This window comes from Atheta coriaria, unplaced genomic scaffold (assembly GCF_025399875.1).
Source record: "Atheta coriaria isolate IRGN ID8LTWV9N9 unplaced genomic scaffold, Caltech_Dcor_3.1 hic_scaffold_3_pilon, whole genome shotgun sequence".
In the NCBI taxonomy this organism is placed as follows: domain Eukaryota; kingdom Metazoa; phylum Arthropoda; class Insecta; order Coleoptera; family Staphylinidae; genus Dalotia; species Dalotia coriaria.
Window position 1 is genome coordinate 5052832 of NW_027045445.1, and position 18570 is coordinate 5071401.

Here is an 18570-nt window from a genome sequence, read left to right on the forward strand (position 1 = left end):
AGTTTAACGAGATACAAAACTGCAACTCTAAAAATGAGTTAAAAGAACTTATTTCGCAACGCAGCGAAATAATTTTCATTCGTTTAACAACGAATAATGTGACAACGCAATGCTCTTACGTGTGTTGCAAGCATTGTGTTCGGCGCTTTACAATTCGTCGCTGTGCGCAATTCGAGACTGAGGTGCACTCGCGAGTATTCCGCCCATTAAAACTAATTCCAGCGACGTAGATGTTGCCGCTGTGAGCGCATTCGCGCAAGAGTAATGAACACGTTTGTTAGATTCCTGTGCTATTAAAATTTTCCACGCTGAAAAATACCTGCCTGTCAAAAAAATTATATAATAACCAACAATTCTACCATTGCGGACACACTAATTAGCAATTTTTGGTATTTTTGTTTTGGATTGAAATATTTCCAAAACGCAAGTGCAAAAAAAAGTGTTTTTTCAATTGCAAATATCTCGTAAACTGAAAAAGATAGCAACTAACCAATTACAGATTATGAAAGTGTACAAAATTCTTTATATGATAGGATAAAAAAATAATTAAAATTTAAGGTATAAAGGTTAAAAAATTGTGACTAAAAAATTCACTTTTATAAAATTTTTCATTTTTTAATTTTGATGAGTTTTTTCAATTGCAAATATCTCGTAAACTAAAAAAGATAACAACTAACAAATTACTGATTATAAAGGTTTAGATAACTCTTTATATGATAGAATAAGAAAATAATTAAAATTCAAGGCATAACAGTTCGAAAATCGTGACTAAATATTTCACTTTTTTAGAATTTTTCATTTTTCAATTTTGATGAGTTTTCTTCATTGGCAAATATCTCGTAAACTAAAAGTGATAAATAAAAACTAATAGATGAATATGAAAGTTAAGAAAATTCTTTATAAGTTGTAACAAGAAAATTGTGAAAATTCGTAGCATAAAGGTTCAAAAATTGTAACTAAAAATGCAAAAAATACCACGTTTTGGTGTTAATTTTTTTCCAATTTTGTCAATTAAAATCTCAAATATCTCACAAACCAAAACAGACAGAAACAAACGGTTTGAAAATTCCGAATCCTCGGGAAATTCTCTATAAGACAGACAATTAAATTATTTTTGAAAGCTTTGACTGACGCCTCCAGCGCTCTCTAACAAAATAAAGCACAACTATTTATGTATTCTGTAAGCCTATTACGATTTGTTTCAATTGCGCCGCGAACTTTGTACCATTATATATAATTACGCTAATTATTGCACTTTGCTAATTAATACTTTTCCATTGCACACAGAGCGCTCTGTTGCAATGCGCTCACAAGTTGATTATGCGTGCATTTACAAAATTGCTTTACATAGTTACGGCGGGCGCGTGGAGGGTTTTTATTCATTTTTATATGCATCCAGGACGAAACTGAAAACTACAAAAAAACCTCACTCGCTCGCTTGCTGCACGAATGCAATACGGAAAATACCGCTGGTAATAGAGATATTCCTTGGTGTATGAAGAAATTCGAAAAAATTGTTACACTTCACTCTCACTAATACAAACACACAGATCTCTCTGCTGCTATGGAATGACAGTGACCTCTCAGGTGTGCGCAGGTAAACGTGCCGGATAACTGTATGGGTGTGTAAAATAAATGCGCCGCTTTATGTGAAGCGCGCCGCGAGTTTTATTATGCAACCATAAAAACGTCCAGTGCTTACCCTGACGGCCGGCAAAACGTAAAAGTTAAAGCACCCAGCGCCACCCCCGCACAGCGAGCGCGCTTCTTCTCCGCAAACACTAATGCGCCATGCGAACGACGAAAAAACGTTCTACATATAAATTAAAAGATAAAAAGCAAATGTATATATTTCCTCTTTCCTGCGTCCTGAGTTTGCAGCGTTTTATTTTTTACAGCCTGTAATGTCTGAGCGGCATTAATCATCGTGTGGTTATGCATAATTCATTAGCATAAGATATTTATCAAAAATTACCAGCGAGTACACCTACAATTTTTATGTTTCCGGCGCATTATCCATTTTTTCTTGTTTTACTAATGAGATAATTGTTATCTGCGTTTTAATTATTCTTTGTGTGGGAATATGAGAATATGAAAATTGGGTTTTTGGAAATTTTGAATTTAAATGAAAATTGCTACACCTCCCAAAAGGTCACCGCACAGAGGCGATTATCAGATGTGTGTACAAATACAGGCGGAAGGATATTAATTGCCGTGCGGGATGATGTGTGCCACCGCACACGCCATGTTTGTTCAATTTTCACATCCCCGGCAACGCTTTCGTTTGCGTCGGCTGCCATTATTTTTCTGCTCCCGCGGCGCACAAACGAATCGTTCAAGTGTTTACTTTTTCAGTTACAATCAAAACTGATGTCGTTTGTTGTTTGATTTGCCATCGCGTGTTTGTTTGGCCAAGTTTTATCACTTTCCTGCTTCAAGATTCACGAAAATAATTTATTACAAAAAATATAAAAATTTTATATTAAGTATCAAGTGGTTTAATGGGAGTTTTAGTCACAATATTGATTAAGAGTGAGTGTACCGAGTGTTTAATAACGTTTTTATCATCAAAATTTGTTCGAGATCACTTACAGCCAAACGCAAGTTTCACCCCGTGACTAAAGCCCGTGACTAAAGTACTTTACTCGCGGTTTTTACTATCCGTGCTTAAAAAAAACACTTTTCTTGTCTCAAAACAATAAAAAACTGCTTTAAAAGTAAAAATAGAAAAAATATATTTCTAGTGTTACTTTTTAATTCATGTTACATTTTATTTGTAGATTTGTATTGATTCGTTGCAATCAACAACTTCGACCTGACCGCTTTATCCGTGTTAAACGCGTGCTCGCATTTTGCTAGCAAGCATTCCACGAAGAGCAGAGAAACACAGAGAAACACACCACGTCGACAATTCGCGCACGTAGTACGTGTTAAATATTTACCGCGTTCGTGGTCGCTGCGGCCATTTATTTAACTTACGCGTCTTGCATTTTTAACCGCCGCCCCGCTCGCACACGCGGCCAAAAAATAAATGCGTCTTTCCTCGGCGTATAAATATCTAATAAGTACATTAGGTGAGGAAGAATAAAACAGTCAAAGAGGTTAACACCAACAAGATGAATAAATGCTTTATTACTGGCGCGCCGAAAATGTAAGTGAGTGCTTCATTGCTTAAATAAACACGTTGTTGGGTTGTAAAAAACGTGTTTTACGAGCGCCAGCGTTTTAAACTCTTTAAAATTACAACAAAAAATAAGACGCACGGGATGAGAGAGTTATAAAAGTTGAGTAGTTATTTTACAGATAGTGTATTATGTGGAGGCGCCGGGCAACAAGACTAGTAGTTGGATGTTGTGTTATGTTTTTGTTTACAACAAGTTTTAATAAAATTTAAAGAAACTTAAGTAACAGAAAAACATATTTTGAGTAATACAATGGTTTAAAACATTAAATTTTCGATGCAAAAATTAAAAATTTGCCAAAAAGTTGAGTTTTCTTAGTTTTTTGTTTATAACTTTTAAACTATATTAGATAAATCAAAATTTTTTTCAACAATATATTAAGGCATAAATTCCAAACACAATTCCATTAAAATATTATTATTAACAACGTTTAATAAAAAGTTACATCATATTTAATGTCAAATTTATAAATTTTCCCAAAATTTTAGTTTTTTGCTAATAATTTTGGGAAAAACAATATTTTTTACAAAACAAATACTAAAAATGGATACAAAAATTAATATTATATCTATATTTCAAAGAATCAACTTTCTACCTTTATTACTTTTTGAGTAATTAATAAAAAACTGTTGGTAGAACAATAGTCCCTTTGATTACATTTTGAATGACAATAAACCCGCAACACTTCATCCGAATACTAAAATAAACACACGAGTTTATGTGTAGCTGGAAACTAGCGCCTCTGCTCATCGACAGATCTTCATTTGCGCGTAGAATCGATGCGCCGATTGCTCGCCCGGGTGGTGCAAATTGAGGAAGCGGGCGGCGGGTGGTTTCGATGCTAGTGGCGCAAACAATTCCAACGCCCGACGATAATGATGGGGGATCTTATCCACGAGGAGTGCGCCTGCATTCGAAATTAAGCGATTTAATGCATCGATGTTTACTTTGTTCTCCACCATCGCCCAACTACATTTAACACTAGTTGTAAACGCGTAGTAAAATCGAAAATTTCATCTTGATAATTAAAATCACAACCACAAAAGCCACCAAAATAAATCTTATCTGCTTAAATGTATGAAATTCAGTTTTAACGCATTAATGTTTAAATAATAACTAAAAGCAGGAAATTTATGCGATTATTCATACAATTTTCCCCTTCGGCGCCGACTGGTATGCCGACTGGTGGCGGTGACGAACCTATTAAAGCAGCGATTTCGAAATTTCGGCGGGGCGACGTTAATTCGGCATTCATATTCATACACACGTCCGTCTGACGCGCCTGTCGTTCAGATAAATTCATTAAATCTTAGGGCATCCGCCTTCAGAAGGCTTGCGGGCGGCTGGGGCCCAATGGGACGCGATTATAATGCGTGCGGATCAATTTTAGATTCGGTCGCGCCGTTTCCATTAGGAGAAACAACAAGAACATCGGATTAGCCCCGAAAATCGGACCCCGAATATTAGTTAACTCCTAAATTACACACACACTTTTAATTTATGACAGATATTTCGTAGTGGTAATAAAATAAAAATTAATCACTTCCGCGTCTGCACCGGGTTTGGTGCGGTGTGGAGGCGCCGGTCATACGTGTGCAAAATTTTAGGAAGTCGTTTCGGCCGTTAGTTGTTGCGTGCTGACCATTTCCTAATGAATAAAACCCTCTAATCGTATATCACTTGCCGCCACCGGCGGCGGTGGTGAATTTTTTTCAGCGTTTTTGTCGTGCAGGGGATGATTTGTGGAGGTCCTTTGTCATATTAATGTAACGGAGACAAAACTATAATTGCCGTCGCTTTCCGGCATCGGAATAAATCGTTTTGTTTCTCTGAACGCAAACAAAAATGTTAAAAATTTAAAACGTGTATAAAGTTTAGTATTTAACCCAAAAATTATACTTGATTACATTATAATTAATAAATCTTAATCTTAATGAAGATAAACACGAGTGCAAGAAAATCCGCAATTTGCGCCACCATTAAAAGTAAAACATGGCGTCGTAAAACATTTAGCAAACAGTTTATTACCACCCACTTCTGTTAACCCTGTTTTAGCCTTCTAATGATGTAATTACTATGTATAAATGTTTTTGAGGAAAATATTTCCCTCGTTAGGATATTTATATTTTTGTTTGTCGTCACATCGTCAACTTTTACCGGCCGAAATCTTTCGCGACGTCTTGTAAAGTCTCGAAAGTTTATAGTAGGTGATTTGTGCGTTGAAGTGACGTCCGAGGGCGGACAGAATTTTACATGAAGAAAACATAATACCCGCTCGGGTGGATATATGCGAAAAGTTGTAAAGTGCCAGCGCAACCTTCTTTCGACCCACCCACCAGCCGAATGTTCTCTATCTGCCGGCCAGTTGATAAATAGCCTTTTGTGCGTGCGGTTTTACCCAAAACCCACTGTTTGCCATCCTGCGCCTGCTACTTGCCCATTTCGGCGTTTATTCACTTGTCGAAACTGTCGACAAATGAGCGACGAGCCAAAAGTGATTGAATTTTAGTTACAGATCTATTTGAGAAGTCATCACTACTTAAATTTCCATTATTCACTATAGTGTATAATGTACTTTTTGATTAATCTCTTTTTTAAACATTGATAAAGAAATAAAATAAAATAAAACGTGTGCGTTTGCGATTTAGTTCTTTAATGTTCCTAATTAAGTTTAGCGCCCTCTTGTGAAGAAAAAAGGCGCAAAAAGTGTGAGGAATCAGGCACGGCGCGCAGATGTAGCGTATAACTCAGCGGAGTGAAGCTCGAATGTGTGCCAGCCTGCATCGACGAGGATGAAGACGTCTCAGCGGGCAAAAACAGCACGTAGACACTTCAATCAGTACCGTGCGCTTGTTTGTGTATTTGTAAGGTCCCTAATTATCCTCGAGGCCGTTCGGGCGTACGTGCTGCACCTGAAAAAACTCCCCGATGACCAAATCGACCGACATAAACATTCACCCTTGGAATACTTAGCAGTCTTAAACAATTTTTGAGAGAAAAAATCCAAAAATGTTTTTAAGTTTAGTTTGTATTTAACATAGAATGTATTATGTGGAGGCGCCGGGCAATTTGGTGATAATTTTTAATCAAACTTATTTATATTGTTATATCTTTTAATTAATTATTTCTACATATATTTTAAATATTTTCATACGAAAAATTTCATGATAATTATTTTTAATCTAAAGTTACTGAACATTTCTAGATTTCTGATTTTTTTCAAAATTTTAGCAAAATAATAGTTTTTAAGGTTTCAGCCCCAAAACTAATGATGATTGAGATAATTTTTGAACGCGTAAACAAATTTTGAGAATTGCCAACTAATCCATTATCATTATCCCTTGAATCCTAGTTTGGCATTAATTGCCGTTGGGATGATGGAGAGTGCGCGTAATTCGCGCCACGAATTTATCACTTTCCATTTTCTAATATTCTCTTTTGCGCCCACACACATACACAACTATCGCGCGCGCCCCCGGAAAGCATGATTTACTAATAGCACGTTTTCGTTTTTGCTCATTTCGACGTTGTTGAGGGGCCCGCGCTGGCGTGTTACCCTTCCGCAGTGTTGCAAAGTCATCGCGTTTTCATTAATCCAATGAATTTCTTTCGTCCGCAACGACGCCGTCACACTGACGCAGCACAACCACTGCACGCGCAAAACGCTCCAAAGTCCTTTACACAAATTTCCACCCTTAAACTACGCCTCAGCAAAAATATCTTATATAATTATGTATCGCAACAAAAACAACAAAAAATAAGCAAATTTTTGCTTCTGCTGCTTCTGGGGTTTAATGTTTAATGTGTGTCCAGGGTTTTTGCCACCCTCGGTGTGTTGTGTGGTGCGAAAGAAGCCCACTAATGAAATGGCTGTGTTGCTTTTAATTATATATGTGCGGTGCTTAGATAGCAAAAAGCATTCGAGAGCATTGTGTTACCAAAACTAGCAAATGGTCACACTGCTTCTTCTCGTTGGTCCAGCTCATATCGCATTGTATTGCGCCAGAGGGTTGAAGTAGGCGGGTCTGGTTAGGCTATAAGTTTCCAGACTCTTTCTGGGCGCCAAAAAGTAAACTTGATCCAAAAAGGTACGAAAAGAAAAAACACACAAATAGCACTAAATGGGATCGCACCACACAACACTACGTAGCGCATTCGTGGAGGCGCCGGGCTATTACAGTGACAGACTGCTGATCTGGCGCACTTAGCGCGCTTCTCGAAGGCTTTTAGTATTTTAGTTTTTCGAGCATATAATTCATTTGCCCATCGAATTTATCACCAGTTGACCAATGGTCATTGCTACACTACTAAAAATAGTGTATCCGGATGTTTTTTCTTTTTCTGTTTTTTTTCTCGTTTTCTGTGAGTGTATTCATTGTAGTTGCTTTCGGCTTTATCGAAGGAGAAGTAATATTGGTTTGTCGTACACTTAGCCAGGTGAATTGATTCGCCACGATAGGCATATAATGCTTTTATCCCGAATTGATGGTTTTCCTTTTCGTTCGGCTGGCGTGCACTTATTTATAACGCAAATAAATCTTGTGCTATTGCAGTGAAGCCCATCAGATAGCTGCAATTCCTTCCAAGGTGCTTGTAGGGGACACACCCAGCGATAAAACCAACGCCACTCCATTTTCGCATAGCCTAATATCGCTTGTAATTTATCGCTGGCGACATCAATCAGTATTTTCCACTTTATACCAAAACCACATCGTTATTATAATAAAATCACTTGCGCCAGCAATATATTTCGAATATCATTTAATTAAACACAAACATCTCTCGATACTGCCTGGGTAGACGAGCGAGGAAACTTGTTTCCCAAAGAATTTCGGTCGAGAAAAAGTGATTAATTTAAACTTTCTTCATTAATTAATTATTAATTGTTTTTGTTTTCGTACGCGCCTGCCGGAAGAACCAATGTACCCTTTTTCGGGTGGGGGTGGTACAAGAGGAGATGGAAGGGGGACGCACGCAGAAAAATAAATCACGACGTCGGGCAGGTAACAGGTGAGGAGAGGGCGCATGCAAAGCGTGTGCTGCGCGCCGCCGACAGTGGTTCGGCAGTTGCCCGCCGGCCGGGGGCGGCGTTCCCCTGGTAACGACTTCCTCTTAATTGAAAACCAACCTGATGACGAATCAATAAAGAGAGGCAACCGGCACCACGCCCAGCTCTCTCTTCTTCGACGACTTTGAGATCACGCATCCTACACACACACAGAAATAAACAAAACACACATAAACAAATGTTTCAATTTAAGAATTAACACAACTAGCTTTTATTCTGTCCGTTGGAATAAATTAATTATTCTTTTATTTCGCTGCTTTGTATTTTTTGTGTTTTAGAAGAAGCTTTTCTTTATCTGTCTACACAATGCCCTGCGCCTCCACCAGCGAAGTTTTTTTTAAATATATTAAAAGTTTGGCGCAGCAACAACTTCCATAACTAATGAATTCGAAAGTTTCAATTTAAAAAAGTTTGAACTTGTTAGTCGGCGTCGTTTTGCCGGGACTTCTCTACACCGCACAGCCGTAAAAATAAAGCAAACAAGCGGCGCATCTCTTTCTGGCGTTCCGTTTGCTTCCTTACATCTGCAGGTCTTTGATTTTTTTATATCTTCCACTGCAGACAGTTTGCAGTGTTTTTATTGCGCTAGCTTTTCTGGAGGAAAACTTCTTAAACGCTTTCCGCACGATTCGCGCCGCTTACAATTGCCACTTGAAGTGATATTACGCTTTTTTCAAATGTATTATATTCTCTAACAAATAGAGAGTCTGGAATTAATTAGGAATAATTATTTAATTAAATAAAGTAGTGTTTTGTACGAGAAAACATTATTTTGTTTTTTTGTAGTTTAAAGTTTAATTTATATTAAATAAACATAATTTAATAATGTACCAGACGTGAAATTTGAAGACAAAAGACAATAAACGCTTTTGCGTCGAATTATATTCGCATGAGGCCTACGAAGGTGACTCTCTCTTGTCTTGTAACCTTCCGTGGTGTTTGCTAAAGACTTGATCTCCTCGAGTGCGTTCTCAAGCGCACATCCTGCCCATCCACACGGCGTCTCTTTATCACGTTTTGTATTATTGTTACAGACTGGCAAACACTTCCACCGCACCTCGCTTCTCATTAAGGCTTTCAACCACAAGTTTCGCCTGGATCTCGAGCTTAACACGTAAGTAAAACATCCATTCTTATTATCCTTGCTAATAATATGTACGCGCGGTCGACTACAGCGCCATCCGCCAATCAGTCAACACACCAGATTTGAATTGCAAATTTTGCGCGCACAAACGACGCAAACACAATGACGATATCGTCGCCGACACTTGATGCGATCATTAACGCGCTGGAAGAATTACAAGGCGTTGTATTAATTCAAAAGCATGTATTATTGGTTGCCTATAAAAATATCTCAACAATGCTATTGTATGTAAATAACTATGAGTAGACATGTATTGTATTCATTTTTTGTGTCCTTCAACTTCACTTTCGCTTGATATAAGTTTTGTAATAAAATTCAGCAAACAGCGAGAAGATTGTCAAGTTCTGCGGTATAAGGCACCAGAATATCCACCTCGGGAAATTACAGCCCTGTTGAAACAATAATATTTGCGAATGCTGCACGAGAAGAATACCAAACTGCGCCTGCGGAGGAGAAAAGTTGCGACATTAAATTAGATTAAATTAAAAACAGTCAAGTTTTTTTTTCTGCATGTTGAGATTGTTTGTGGAATATATTTAGATATACGTACAAGCTGCAGTTGGGTGATGTGCTTCTTCCACCAGACGCTCGTTTTGTAGGTCTTGTCGTAGGCGGTGAGCAAATAGTATGAATACATTATGACATGGACGAAGCAATTGATCACGACGAGATAGAGAATTGTGCCGCCGGGCAGGAATTTTGCAAACAGCCACGATAGACCAAACATGCCCCAGTGGTGATATACGTGCAGGAAGGTTATTTGGTTGTCTTTTTTACGAAGGATGAAAAATATCTTTAAAAAAATCAAAAAATTAAAAATCTGCCAAATAAATTAAAAATTCTGCAAAAATGTAATTATGCACTTTAACGCTTTGTTTTTTAATGAATTATTATTATTTTAATAATAAAAATTATCCTATATTCTTCGAAATACTCTTGTTAATATTCACACAAAATTCCATGATAATCGGATGAGTGGTTTCCGCGTAAAAACGTAACAAACAAACAAATTAATTTCTGAATTTATATTATAATACTTACTGTGTCCAACAAGTCAATCATTTTTAAAATATAGTAAAACCACATAAGCCGCGCCTGATAAACAGATTTCTCACTATAATCCATCGGTTCACATAAAAAATTGTAATTAATCAGACCAGTCCTCGTACCCTGCGTATGTGCGATATTAAAAACAATAAAATTTATAAATTTCACACAATATTCACAAATTACACTCTGATATTACCTCGATAGCGATGGCGGCACAGCAGATAATCTGCACAGCATTGTAGACCACCAGTAATTTATCAATGCAGAACGCCTGGCGATTCTTCATAAATTTCGGGCCGTAATCCAAAATTATGTACAAATACAAACACATTAATCCGACCGTGGGCCAGGGCGAACTCATTAGAAACCAATTTTCAACTCGTTCATCTGCAAAACTCACCCAGAATTAGAATTAATGCATTAAACTTTAAGATCTAATATAATACTAATTACCCGGTAATTTTGTGAATACAAAACTGTAGAGATCAAAACCAGATTTCACTAGTAACGCCATGATGTCAACTGTAATATTAAACACAGAATATTCACGATTCTGTTTCTCATCAATTATTTTGTGATGATTAGCATACAATACAAAGCAATAAAGTATAAGATAAAAGTTTGTGAGTTTACGCAGCAGTTTTAATTAAAAGTCCACCTTGTGTCTAGTACAGTGCATTTATTTTGCGGCTGTCATCGTTGTGGTTGTTTGTCCGCAGCGGAGACGCGCAAAACGCCGCGATCAATCATCTACTTAACCCGCCGGTGGAGGCGCCGGGCTGCATCGTCTTTTTTACCCTTCTTAACCTTAAGGAGCTCATAAAAAATAAATAAAATTGCCGCCGCCGCCGCCGCTGTCGGTATTAAGTAGCGGTGCGTCGTCAAGGAGTATATGTACTCTTCGGTAACTGCCGGGACGTGAACACAGCGGGTGCCGAAAATAGCTACAAGGGTAGTAACTACCCTTACTCTCATAGTATACTTAGACTATACACATTTATTATTTACGCATGCTTTTAAATATTCATATTTATGAAATTGACTCGCTGAATTATTCAGATCGTGATTTTTTTGAGGAGAAATGTTTAAAAATTGAAGATTTTTGTTTAAATTATAAATTATCCCGATTATATCTTGAATGATTCAATATATTCCGGATGTGTTTCAATTTCCGCTTGGTTTATTGAATTTCCTGCACGTTTTTCTTGCTTTTTTCACTTTGTTATTGATTTTATTCCTTCGATAAAAGAAGTAAAAAGCGAAACTTTCGCTATTTTCCAAAGCACAAACTTTCATCTTATACTTCTTGTTTGTTGTTATTTTTTTATTGAAATAGTTTGTTTGCGTGTTGTTGTTGCGCGCTCAAAATGTAGATATACTTGTTCGCGCCGCTCGAGATCATTATTTTTATTGGAAATCGCAGACGACACTTCTCGGTCCACTCGAGCGAAACTTTCGTCATCAATATCGCACACAACTTAACAGCTTTTATTTAGTGTCGCGCAAGCAAAACATTATTTCTTTATTGTTGAATCTGCACGCCGCGGCACTTTTTAAATTGCAATATTGTGATATTGTGAGATTAGTAAAAAGCAGCCGCAATTGCGCCGTCAGCGAATTCCGCCTGGAACGAAATAATCCGGTTTGTTTGCTGGCGTATCAACTTACCAGACGGATTGCAAACATAACAAATTGTGCATTGTCTGTGAATGCTACAAAGTCCAACTATAGTCCACCATATATACACTCACACATACTTGTGATATAGGCAACACACTGTACACTTTTTGGAGTGATCGTTTGTGGGAGCTATTAGAGTACTAGAGCGTGCGTTCATCAATCCGCGAGCTCCAGGCGCGCGTTTTGTGCAGCAAATTAAACCAGCGCGTGTAATTTGACCCACACCAAGCCACAACGTCGAAGTGGATGCCTACGGTGCGTTGCCTAACCAACAATTTCCAACCTGCGCTAACCTGTCGCTCCTAATATCAATTATCTATTAGAATTGCCGCTGCCAATTAGCGTGATTGGCATGCAATGCGAAATTGTAATACACGTTTGGTGATTATGCCTGCATGATATTGGATCAATTTTGGTTACCAATATTGACCGATACATAACCTATAACGTGCACTAACCAGAAAAAATTGCTGTATATGTCAAACACAAAAGGTTGAGACGTTTTGAAGCATGCGAGCGATTTGGATGCCGAACACAATCGTCGGCTATGATGACGACGATGTATTATGTATTGTGTATCATAACATGTTGACATGTTGGGGATTTATGGTAGGCAACCAACAATACAGTATGCAATATGTTGTTTCTGATGGCGGCCATTTGCAAATAATTAAGCTATTATTACGGAAATTTATAAAAAAAACAACATAAAATTAAGCTTGTAAGCGGGGAGTGGATGACGCTTAGGAAACAAAAATGAGAAATGCCGCTCTATTATAACAATATTTCACGTTCTAATGCGCTGATGGTGCGCTTAATGCCTAATACATAATGCTTTATGTAAATTCGTTGGGGCGGCGAGCGGATAAGTAATTGCCGACATTAACGTTGATTCTGTGCGTTTATTTTTTCTCTCTCTTCTCTTTTTCAGACAACTCATAGCACCTAATATTATGCAGAAGCATTACTTAGCGAACGGAGCCGAGCAGGTCTCAAAACAGGTAAATGAAATTTACATAATTTGCTCGATGTATATATACATTCGCGTACGCTTTTCGATTTCCATAAAATTTTCATTTCTCACATCAAATGTTTGATTGCATGTCACTTACGATCATATTTTTAAAGATTTATTCGTTTCTGACGTTTATTTATCGCAAATATTAAAATCAACATAATTTATTAACCGGTATATTGCTCGTAAACTTTCCTGCTGAATATTTATTCAAAATTTATGAGTTTTTGACATTTTTCGTATTATTTTGCATAAAAATCGGAAAATGTTTTTAGTTTTTGTTGAATAACTTTTAAACTATTTAAGATATTTGCATAATTCTTTTACAAAGTTGTTAGGAATTTAATTACGCATCTTTTACGTTAAGAAAATATTTGATGAAAAGTGTTGACAGGATTTTGCTATTTTTTATACTTTTTGTGGAAAACGCCTTATATCTTTGGAACCAGTAGTGCAATATAAGGTATATCAATTTTAGGTTATAGATTAAATAGCCCCTTATGCCTATTGTACCTATTTGAGCCTCTAAAAGCTCAGGAAGTACCTTATAATGCCATTTAAAGTTAGTATAATGTGAAATTTGTCAAATTTGCTGCAGGAAACACCCCGTATTTCCTCTATCCATTGGAAAATTTTAAGTTTGTTTTATTAGGTTATCCAAAAAGAGTCCCTTTACAATATATGTATCATTCAACTCTATACGTCCTCAGGAAATGCCCAAAAATTAATAAAAACTTGCGCTCTTTTATTAAAATTTTCAGTACTTTCTGTGGAAAATTCTCTATATTTTTAGAACTAATAGAGAAATTTAGGCCATGTTACCGTCATGTTATAGATAGAAACTTCCTTTATAAGATGGCTGCCTTCACGACCCTCTAAACCTTCAGGAAGTGCCCCAAAATGGTCGTTAAACTTTTATTCTTCATTTGTAAAAGTAGCCGTAGAAAACACCCTATATATCCGGAATCAATAAAGCAATTTAAGTTTTCTCACCATCATATGAAAGCTAAAAAGCCCTTTTATAAGATGCGTATATTTCCAACTCATTAACCTCTCCAGAAGTGCCCTAAAATGCCAATTAAAAAATGCTATTTTTACAAAATTTCAAAAATTGATGTGAAAAATGCCCTGTATCTCGGAAACCAATGGAGTAATTTAGGGTATTTCATCGTCATGTGATAGATAAAGAGTTCTTCTCTACGATGAGTATATACACGACCCTGAAAATCCTCCAGAAGTTCCCTAAAATGACCGTCAAAAATAGCCATTTTTGCCATAATTTTTAATTTTTGTTCCGTTAAAATTAATTTTGGGCGACAGAGGGCGCTCAAAACGGTCAATAAAAATATTTTATGTTGAAAGACAGGGTCGAACTTTTTTTAATGAAATAATTACCTGCCGAAGAACAGGGTCGAACTTTTTTCTTAAAATTTTTTCAGTGCGAAGTCAAAATTTTCTTTAAAATTGCCAATAGGGCCTAAACGGTCAGTGCTAGAGAAAATTGTTTGGAAATAAAGTAATTAGAAATCAACAAACTATCAAAATCCGAAATCAGATTTGAAAAATTCCTATTTTTAATTCTGCATAAAAAAATGAAAAAGTTTTGCCTTTTTTATGACGAAATCTTTTCACGGTTTATGTTTTTTATAGCATAAATTTAAAAGTTGGAATTTTGAAATTTTTTCTTCGGATTATGATAAAACAGACTATAATAAATAATTTATTTTTGTAAAGTTTTCACGTACAGCCCTTATTTAAGGCCCTATTGACAAAATTGTATTCAATAGTTTTATGCGAATATCTTCTAAACTATGCGTCTAATTAAAATAATTCATTAAAATATTCCATTCAGATAATTGTCCTCTTTCATAATCAGCAATAAAACCTTAACTTTTTGAGCCAAGCAAAAAATTAACTAAAATATGGCGGAGGCGCCTGACATTTTATTATGTAATTCGAATTATTCTTAAAAATTAACAATACCATTAAGTAGAGGGGCTCTTAATACACTTATAAATATAACTTTTTACTCATTAGTACTTACCGTTTATCCAGTAGAAGCATTTAAGTGAATTGTATACTTCCAGCAACACTTAATTACCGATTATCTCCGGAACTAATGGAGATATACAAAAACGGAAAACTGCATTGTGTTCAGCAAACCATTCTACATATGATAAACTTTTAAAATTTCAACTTTTGAAAAGTGAAAAGAGAATTTTCCGACGCGATTTTCTCGGAAACTATAAAAGTTGCAGAAAAACTTTTTGCACTTTCTTCATGTCATGATAAAGAACTATAAAATGGCAGATTTAGTTTCTTGATTCTAAGAAGTTGACCAAAGACCAATCGAAAAGTATCAAGAGGTTACACTTAAGTATTTTGTGGCCTAAAAATTCAACTTTAAGCTACGAGAAAATGGAAAACGCCATTCGATAAAGAATTGCAATGTGATGAAAGATATCCAGTCAGTTTTCTGATAACACCAATATTTCCCAAATTACCTGTGAAAATTAAAACAGACCAAAATGAACCACAACTCAGATTTTCTTCAAATTTTCCAATATGATGTAGAATGATGCCCAGAATCCATTTATCTAAGTTTTGTTCCGATATCTTAATTAGTTCTTGAGTTATTGACCATTTTCAATTATTACATAAGTGTCGAAAATTTAATATTTTTAAATACTAGTTGATGTATAATTATGTCCTGAATCTGAATCTGAAAACCGTTTTTCTTTATCTTTATTAGTTTGCGAGAAAAGTGCGATAAAGTAGATTTTCCGTTTTCTCCATCATTTTATATATAAAAACTAAAAATGAAAAATTCAGATTTTTAATGACAAAAAATCCAAGGAACCATTATTCTGGATATTTTATCTTAGTGAAATTTTGTTATCAGACTGATTATGTTGATAGTAATCAGTGTTATAATTAGTGTAACAAAATTGCCAATAGGGCCTTAAATAAGGGTTGTAGGTAAAAACTTTACTAAAATAAATTATTTATAATGGCCTGATTTATCATAATCCGAAGAATAAATTTCAAAATTCCAACTTTTAAATTTATGCTATAAAAAACATAAACCGTGAAAAGATTTCGTCATAAAAAAGGCAAAAATTTTCATTTTTTATGACAAATTAAAAATTGGATTTTATCAAATCTGATTTCGAAGTCGGATAGCTGGTTAAATTCGGATTACTTTATTTAAAAACAATTTTTCTCTAACACTGACCGTTTAAGCCTTATTGACAATTTTAAAGAAAATTTTGACTTCGCACTGAAAAATTTTAAGAAAAAAGTTCGACCCTGTTCTTCGGCAGGTAATAATTTCATTAAAAAAAGTTCGACCCTGTCTTTCAACATAAAATATTTTTACTGACCGTGTAACAAAATTGTCAATAGGTTCTTAAATAATGGTTGTTGAAGAAAAATTTTAAAATTTCAGTTTTTTGTTTATAACTTTTGACATAAATTTATTTATGACAATTTCAATACTTCATTTAATACATATTTTAATACTTCAACGATTACTAAAAGATTTATAAAGATATCTCCACTAGTTTTTGAAAAATTAACAAAAAACTCTATAAAAATCTTCTATTTTCCTCCCCCAAGGAAATTATTATTCAACTCACACTTGAAATGTTTAGCAATGTTCCAAAACGAGAACATAAGATGGTCGTTCTTTTTCTGAAAAAAAAATTTGCCACCTAGCGATATAAAACACGCGCAAGAATATGCACAATGCGCGCCGTGAATATAAATACTAAAAATGCGCGCCCGGCGCCTCCACCGGCCGCCAAAAGCTGAAAAGGCGTAACGAGTCAACCGGTGCGAATAGTTGCATGTAATTCGCTGCGTCGTCCGCGAGCACACCTCAGCGGTGCGGCTGGCGGTGCACAAGGCTTGTTAGGAAATTTGTGCCGTACGTGAGGCGAAATGATATTTGTCACTTGCTGCGCGACGCCGTGTTCCAAAACGAGAAATATTCGTTCTTTTTCTGAAAAAATTTGCTAGCGATATGCTGCTGCCGGTAACAAAAGCGCGTAAAGTCAACCGGTGCGAATAGTTGCATGTAATTCGCTGCGTCGTCCGCGAGCACACCTCAGCGGTGCGGCTGGCGGTGCACAAGGCTTGTTAGGAAATTTGTGCCGTACGTGAGGCGAAATGATATTTGTCACTTGCTGCGCGACGCCGTGCGAGAAATATTGAGCTGCTGCTGCTGCCGGTAACAAGCGCAAAGCACGCAATACAAGCTGGCGCACACGAACAAGTTTTCAAAAGCTCAAGAAACAAAAATACAAAAACAGAGTCGGAAAATAGTCAACGTGTCATTTAATACAAATTTAAATCTAAATCTAAACATATTGTTACACAAATTAAAATCAACTCAAGTTATTTCCTCGAATTTAAGTGAAACATTCACAGAATCCTTTTTAGGTTATGTTGCGTTATGTTGTTATAACCACAATAGATATTTCAACTGTGTACTCTTCATAATTAGTTTAGAAATGTTTCGGACGCAGACAAAGACTTCGAAATATGCGCCGTGGAAATATTTGTAGTGGCCGCCAACTTTCGGCCAACTAACTAAAGTTACACCGGTGGCCCTTTTAAGGTCTAGGTCTGGAGTGCTGGGAATCCTGCTAGGTCGGCATTCGGTGCTTATTACGTGGAAGGTGAAGCGCTTTGTTACCGCTTAGCATTCTGCGCGCAATTTTGGAAACAGGTTGGAGTGGCGACGAATTAAAATTCATTTAGTCCCTAAAACGTTGTAAAACGCCTCTCCACGTAAAGCGTGGTGGATCCACCCTCCGGACCCTCAGAGCCCCAAAGTAATGCTCGTTGTGATTTCGGTTTAACGATGCCAACTTTCCGCGATTTGGAAATTCGTCGTTCGTGTCAAAAGTCGCTTTGCGACACGCAGTGCTTTAATTAAATTTTATGGCCCTTCATCGCCCTATGGATAAGGATTTACCTGCGCACTACTTTTGAGCTTTTACAATCACAATTTGCATAATTTTTTAAACATGATGTTAATTATTTTGTGTTTTTAGGAGATCGAGCACTGTTATTATCACGGCACGGTGCAGGACTACCCGGGGGCCACAGCCGCCTTCCATACCTGTAATGGTGTCAGTGGTGTCATCCATGTTGGAAATGAGACGTTTGTCATTCATCCTTTCTATGGTGGTGATTTATCGGTCAGTATTTAAAACAAATTTTTTGAATTTTTACTTTTTTTCACGGTTTTGAGACACGAAAAGTACATTTTAGTCACGGGCGTGACTAAAGTCGTGACTAAAGTACTTTATTCACGTGATGGAACTTCATTTCAAAGTTTAAAAAAAATAATCACAAAATAAACGTGAAATAAAGTGAACATAAAAAAAACGTGGTTAAAGTACCATTTAGTGCACTTAATGCA

General features: G+C 36.3%; 2 protein-coding genes across 2 annotated transcripts in view; one reads left to right on the forward strand and one right to left on the reverse strand.

The window, feature by feature from the left end:
• Positions 1–18570, forward strand: part of mmd (disintegrin and metalloproteinase domain-containing protein mind-meld) — a 117493-nt gene that overhangs the window by 86423 nt on the left and 12500 nt on the right. The window contains 3 exon segments of the mRNA XM_065318035.1: positions 9285–9364; positions 13056–13125; positions 18200–18346. Coding sequence (XP_065174107.1) covers positions 9285–9364; positions 13056–13125; positions 18200–18346 — 297 coding nt within the window.
• LOC135804234 (very long chain fatty acid elongase 4-like) lies at positions 9617–10967 on the reverse strand. Its single transcript, XM_065318037.1, has 5 exons — positions 10898–10967; positions 10641–10831; positions 10436–10564; positions 9945–10187; positions 9617–9837 (listed from the first exon to the last, which is right to left on the reverse strand). Exons 1-5 carry the CDS (start codon positions 10956–10958, stop codon positions 9676–9678), a joined length of 786 nt encoding a protein of 261 aa, XP_065174109.1. The 5' UTR covers positions 10959–10967; the 3' UTR covers positions 9617–9675.